This window comes from Perca fluviatilis, chromosome 13, assembly GCF_010015445.1.
Source record: "Perca fluviatilis chromosome 13, GENO_Pfluv_1.0, whole genome shotgun sequence".
Lineage (NCBI taxonomy): Eukaryota > Metazoa > Chordata > Actinopteri > Perciformes > Percidae > Perca > Perca fluviatilis.
In genome coordinates, this window is record NC_053124.1 from 11,510,585 (window position 1) to 11,516,807 (window position 6,223).

General features: G+C 42.7%; 1 protein-coding gene across 4 annotated transcripts in view; it reads right to left on the reverse strand.

The window, feature by feature from the left end:
- Positions 1-236: 236 nt before the first annotated feature.
- The window catches only part of trit1 (tRNA isopentenyltransferase 1), a 41,635-nt gene continuing 35,648 nt past the window's right edge, over positions 237-6,223 (reverse strand). For 3 of the 4 annotated variants that reach the window (XM_039820944.1, XM_039820945.1, XM_039820943.1), the window contains 3 exons: positions 2,498-2,607; positions 1,615-1,732; positions 237-1,176 (listed from right to left, as the gene is read on the reverse strand). In XM_039820944.1, the coding sequence (XP_039676878.1) occupies positions 947-1,176; positions 1,615-1,732; positions 2,498-2,607 (458 nt within the window). In that variant the 3' untranslated portion in view covers positions 237-946. Of the gene's footprint in view, positions 1,177-1,203; positions 1,383-1,614; positions 1,733-2,497; positions 2,608-6,223 lie in introns of those variants that run through there. The other variant, XM_039820946.1, reaches the window with a different exon arrangement.

The window sequence follows — 6,223 nt, forward strand, 5'->3', positions numbered from 1 at the left end:
GTGCCAAAAGAGGCCTCTGGAGTGATGCCCGGTGTTGTGTAAGTGGTTTGCAGCAGGCAGGCGCACCTTGGTTTGAAAGAGGTACGACACGGCGCTGGATAAACAAAGACCTGCAAACACTGCTGGGAAAACACACTTACGCCGCACAGCCTGAGCCAGCCGTTTATACTACTGTCAGAGCAGAAGCTGCACTGACAGACAACAGCATTAATCAGGAGACTAGTCATTATCACACAAAGAGCTATACAAACTTATTTAATGACCGTAAAACAAGGTGGCAGCAGGCAAACACTTAGTGCTGTGTAAGCATGCCAATGACTGAGATAAAAGGTAAAACTACAGCTGAAGTCATGTGAAAACCTGTCAAATCCAACTGGATTTTTCACTTCGGGGAAACAAAACACATTCTCCTCCATTATTTAAAAAACTTTGACATCCTTTGGTTTATTCAACATCTTTAAAACCAAGTGGATGAAGTTAAAAGTGCGTGGTGGTTAAGCCGAGACATGGCAAAGATAAATCCTGAAATGCTAACACATTTGAAAATGGAAGATTTAATAAAAAAATAAAAAATAAACGTTTTCCTTTAATAGGCGGTGGGAAAACAGCGTCCTTGAAAATTACATTTCTTTGGCTGCACACTTCTTTTGGGTCCAGAATGTCGAATTGTCCTGACTGTCAAGACCTCTACTACAAAAAATAAACCGCTTCAAGGATCCACACTCGGAAGCTCATGAGCAACTAAAAAAATATGTTGCGGTATTTCAAATATGTTCTTTGCTATTCACATTCATTGTTGTTAATTCCTGTATCTACAGGGCTAAGAAGGTCGGTCATCCCATTCTAATATTCCAAATAAGAAGATTGAGCTGCAGGTTCAAAGAGAAAATACAGGTGAAGGTGGTGGGAACCTGAATGAAGATGTAGTCCAGAGTCTGCATCACTCTTAAACTGTCACAGGTACTTCCTTGTCTGTTGCCCTGGCGTCTTGGGAAGAGTCCTGCGAGGTTTCAGTGCAGCCCGGGGCAACAGTAGCACAAGGGTCCTCTGAGACGCTTTCCACAATCTCTGCAGCAGAGGCAAGAGGTGCAGGGGGGACCTGGGCTTGGTCACCGGCTGGATCCAACTTTCTCTTCTTCCTAACGTGATAGTGATGCTTTTTGGACCTCAGGTGAGCTGCAGGTGAAGCAAATAAACAGAGGACCCTGGTGGATATATTTGGCATGAGAGAACACGGTTTCATCTCGGTGAACCATGATCCAAAATGAGTCAGGTTGTGAAACTTGGTGTCGAGAGCCAGGGTCCCAGAGGCGATCAGGTCTGACATCACTCTTTTTCATTTTTAAGCACCTTGTTTTTGTTTTTTTTAGTCGTCCCTGAAACTAGAAATCTGAAGTGGTTTGTATGGCCTCTGCTCAGATAATAACAGGCAGAAATAGTTTATTGATTTAGGGTGTGCACTGTAACTACATATAGTATATATATAGGTTAGAAATCTGAAAGAGATTAAAGGGCTATACATTTGGATGGCTACATACAAACACAAATAAAATGATGCATGATTTTGGGCGATAGAAATGTCGATGAAATGTGATGCGGGTTTGACAGCCTCACCTGTCCACTCCAGGTCACCGATGATCACTTTGTCACACAGATCACATGTGTGATGGCTCCGTTTGTTTCTCTGCTCCGCCTCCTGCACTCTGATTGGCTGAATAGCTGGCTCCTCACCCTGATTGATTGTGGAAAAAAAGTTTTTAGTTTTTAGGGTTTCTAGGGTTGGACTTTTTCCCGTTCTGTTGGCCAGCTAGCAGTCTTCTTCATCACTGCCTATATGTTGGTGTATTGCTGTGCTTGTCGGCATGTTAACTGCCACAAACTCATCAGAATAGTGTCAAATCGGCAGCAGAGTGTGTGTAACCCACATGCACCCTTGTGTGCAGGATACAAACAAAGCAGAAACACATTTGCAAAAGACTTCCTCCTAACCAGTGATCAAAAACACAACAGGGTTCCTTTAATAGAGTGCTTATGAAATACTATTTAGTAAAATGGTAAATGGACTGCATTTATAAAGCGTTATTTTTTTTTTTTTTTTTTAACGTTATCAGACAAAGTGCTTTCCAATTTGCCTCTCATTCACCCATTCACACACACATTCATACACAGATGGTGGCAGAGCTGTCATGCAAGGTGCTGGCCTGCCCATCGGGAGCAGCCTGGGGTTAAGTGTCTTGCTCAAGGACACTTCGACATCTGGACAAGAGGAGCCAACCTTGTGATTAAAGGACGACCTTTTTTCTACCTCCTAAGCCACAGGCACCGAGCAGGTAGGAGCAGCAAGGAAAGGTTGGAAGAGATGGATAAGTAGTGAAAGGCTGCGTTCACACTGCCTGCGTGGGCCGTCCGATGGTTCTGGCAAAAACGCAGGTCTTTCCATAGCAGCAGATGAAAGCTGCGTTCAGGAGGATGCTAGTTTAGACTATTGAGGCCCCACCTTGCTGAGACTGTCCAGTATCTGCAGTGCAGGGTTCAGCACCGTCTCCTCCCACCTCGACACGTCCGTCACATCCAGGCCATACACCACTGGCACGTTGTCTCCTGGTCCTACACACACACACACACACACGGGTCAAACACGCACACACATTTACTAGGTTTTATATACCAAGGCCAACACAAGCTGTTAATAAATGTAATAAACGCCAACATTTTAATTCAGTGTTTCCATATTTATGGTTAAAGGGTTATTATTGTAGGAGGGTTGAAAAGCCTTCAATAACAATATTTTGCCCACTACCTATTGGTGACAATATTTCTTTACAATGTATTTGAGCCGTTTCTCATAGACAGCCAGTATACACCATCATGATCAATTTTACGCTCATCAATGATCCCTCACATCAAAGACATTTGACAGGATTTACATTGACTTGCTAAATATGTAGCTGATTATTTTACATCTAATAAGAAACCCACAGGCTCCAAAAGTGAGGCACATTATATCAGAGAGGATGAAGTGGACTTCAGGATGAATCCAATACGAAGTGGGAAATTTACAGAAGCAGTGATGTGCTGGAGCCGCACCCTGAAGCTCTGTCAACCTGCTGACTCACACTGGCTCGATAATGTCTATCCCTCTCTCCCTCCTTCCTCCCACCCTTCCCTCCCTGTGCTCTCTCTTTCTCTCTCTCTCTCTCAGGCTTCAGCTTTCGCTCACTCTCTCATTCTCTCTCCCTTCTTCTAACTATTCCACCCCTGTGTTTCTAATTTGCATCAGTCAGCAGTCTCCAGGCCAGACCTCAGCACTAAACAGCAGCACCAGTCCCTGCTTTGCTTGTCTGTCTGTGGATCTGTCTGTCTGTCTGTCTGTCTGTCTGTCTGTCTGTATCAAGAGCCACTGCCCTTCATTGATTGAAGACACGCAGATGCACAGGAAATGAGGGTGTGTGCATCTTGTAAAGAACGGTGTAAACAAACACATACAAAAATAAAAATAAAATTGTATGTATACATAATACATTTAGAGTATCTAATAGAGTTATAAAATAAGTAAAATATGTGAGCAGAAAATAAACAATTAACTACATAACAGCAATGGAGATACCACATAGGGAATGCAAGAACTGTGACTGCTCATCTTGGGTTAAGGTAAGCTCCGGAGCTACGCCGTTTATGCTCACATTATTCAATGTTTATACTTTTTAAATCATTTTTGATACACCCGTTTAGTGCTGCAGTGGGGATATAAATGGGTGAAATAGAACACTGAACTCAAATCAAACTAAATAAAAACCTATGCTATAGGAATGTATGTCAGGACTTCTGTTTACCCCTTCAGCCAAGCATTAATCTAGTTTAAAGTGATGGTTCGGAGTAATTTCACCCTAGGGTCCTTTGCACCATGACCTCGAGCCAAACAACCCCCCCAGAAGCTTTTTTCACCTGGGTCGAACATTGGGAGAGTTAGTTATCAGCTGAATAGCTTAGCGCAGGCACTAATGGATCCACGTTTGTATCTCGTAAGTTACCCCACTAATAATGCCTGAAATGATCCCAAACTTCTACACTAGTACAAATAGGTTATGTACTCATAAAACGATGGATTGGAAAGTACACCAGAAGTTTATGTAAATAACACTTGCCTGTTGGCTTCTGCTCTCTGCTGCTGCTACTACCAGGCAGTAAGAGTGCTTAGGGACGTCTACAAATTACAACACCGAAAAGAGATACAACAAAAATATTTATTAATTAATTAATTTTTTTTTTTTAAGTAAGTGCTGTAGTATAACTAGAAGGAGACAAGCTATAATTGAGGTAAGTTTGGAGACATTACCTTATTTAATCATTAAATTAATAAATATTTTTGTTGTATCTCTTTTCGGTGTTGTAATTTGTAGACGTCCCTAAGCACTCTTACTGCCCGGTAGCAGCAGCAAGCAGCAGCAGTTCAACAAACTTTTATTTATTTTCAAATTTTTGTTTTTAATAAAATTTTTTAAAGTTAATGGTATCATTTCGGGCATTATTAGTGGGGTAACTTACAAGATACAAACGTGGATCCATTAGCCTCTGCACTAAGCTATTTAGCTGATAACTAACTCTCCCAATGTTCGACCCAGGTGAAAAAAGCTTCTGGGGGGTTGTTTGGCTCGAGGTCATGGTGCAAAGGACCCAAGGGTGAAATTACTTCGAACCATCACTTTAAACTAGATTAATGCTTGGCTGAAGGGGTAAACAGAAGTCCTGACAAGAGTCAACAGTCACGCCTGCAGCTCTGTGAGGCTGCACTTCGTCACAGCGATGTTTTGGGCTCAATGCTAACTTTAGCATGCTAACATGCTCCCAATAACACAGGTTAATGCTGATTTTTAGGAGGTATAAAGTTGATCATGTTCACCATATTAGTTTATATTAGTTAGCATGCTAACATTTGCTAGTTAGCGCTAAATAGTAGGAGTATGGTCAGAAATGGCACTGTCTGGAGCAAAGGTTAGGGGGATCACCAAAGTCAGTAGGATTCATCCTCTGGAGACCATGAATGTACAGAATATCTAGGCAAGCCATCAAATAGTTGTTGAGATATTTCAGTCGTGACAACAGGGGTGGACCGACCCATTGATCGACTGACATTGTAATCAACAGAGCCACCCTGCTAACATGGCTAAAAATTTTGGATCTAGTCGGGAGCAGTTTTTCATAAAATAAGAGCACATACTAATGTAAATTAATCCCATTAACCTGTAAGACACAACTTAATTATGGCTTAATCCTTTCCACACACAGGCTGAACTGTGGAGTTGAGGGCAGCGGACGCCCAATAGACTGGAGTTTCTAACTCTGTTGGGAACGGTCTGGGACTCCGTCATTACAGAGAAATACAGAGCGGTAACTGTAAAAATGGCCATCTGCTACAACTAACTGTATTGACTCTGTCAGAGGAATGAGTGTGTGTGTGTTTGGGAACAATGAGTCTTCACACAGCCACGTCTTAGAGCTATTAAACTTTAAATTTGGCCTGGTCTTTGGCACATGGCACATCTAGTCTAAATTTGCATACTGCTGGTTTAATTTACGCTCAGCCACTTAAACATGTGATGTATTCCATGCATTTCTTGTCAACGCCAGCTTTGCTTAATTGAATTGCTGACAAGAGCAAAAATAAACACTAAGATCCTTCTAAGCACTCCTGCACCATTTTGCTCGCGTTTTCTCTGTACACACGTCTAATTCCAAAACTCTCCGGCATGTGTCTTTTTAGTCAATTTGTTAGTGTTTTTAAAAACAGCAGTGACTGTTAATCAAAGCCTCAGGTTTCACTGGTGTGGTTACTGTGTGTGTGTGTGTGTGTGTGTGTGTGTTTCTCTGTGTGTCAGAGGGGAAGTCTTTTGTGTTTGTAGCACAATAGCAGGCAGGTGGTGGTGGCGAGCGTCACCTGGCATACCTATACCAGATGCAGAGTAGGAGCTCTCTCCTTTAGGTGCTCTAACAAATACTTCACCTCGCCAGCTGCCCTACTGTGCCCTCCTGTTGCCGCTATCTCCCTCTCCTTACTTTGTTCTTTTATATCACTCAACAATCCCCCCCCCCCCCACCACCACCACCACAATTCCATTTTGCAGCCACCAAACTCCCACTGGGCAGAGTGGTAAATAAAAGGGTAATAGTGACTGGTGGGTTGCCAGATGCTTGATGGCAAGCCCTCCCCCTCCCGCCACCATTC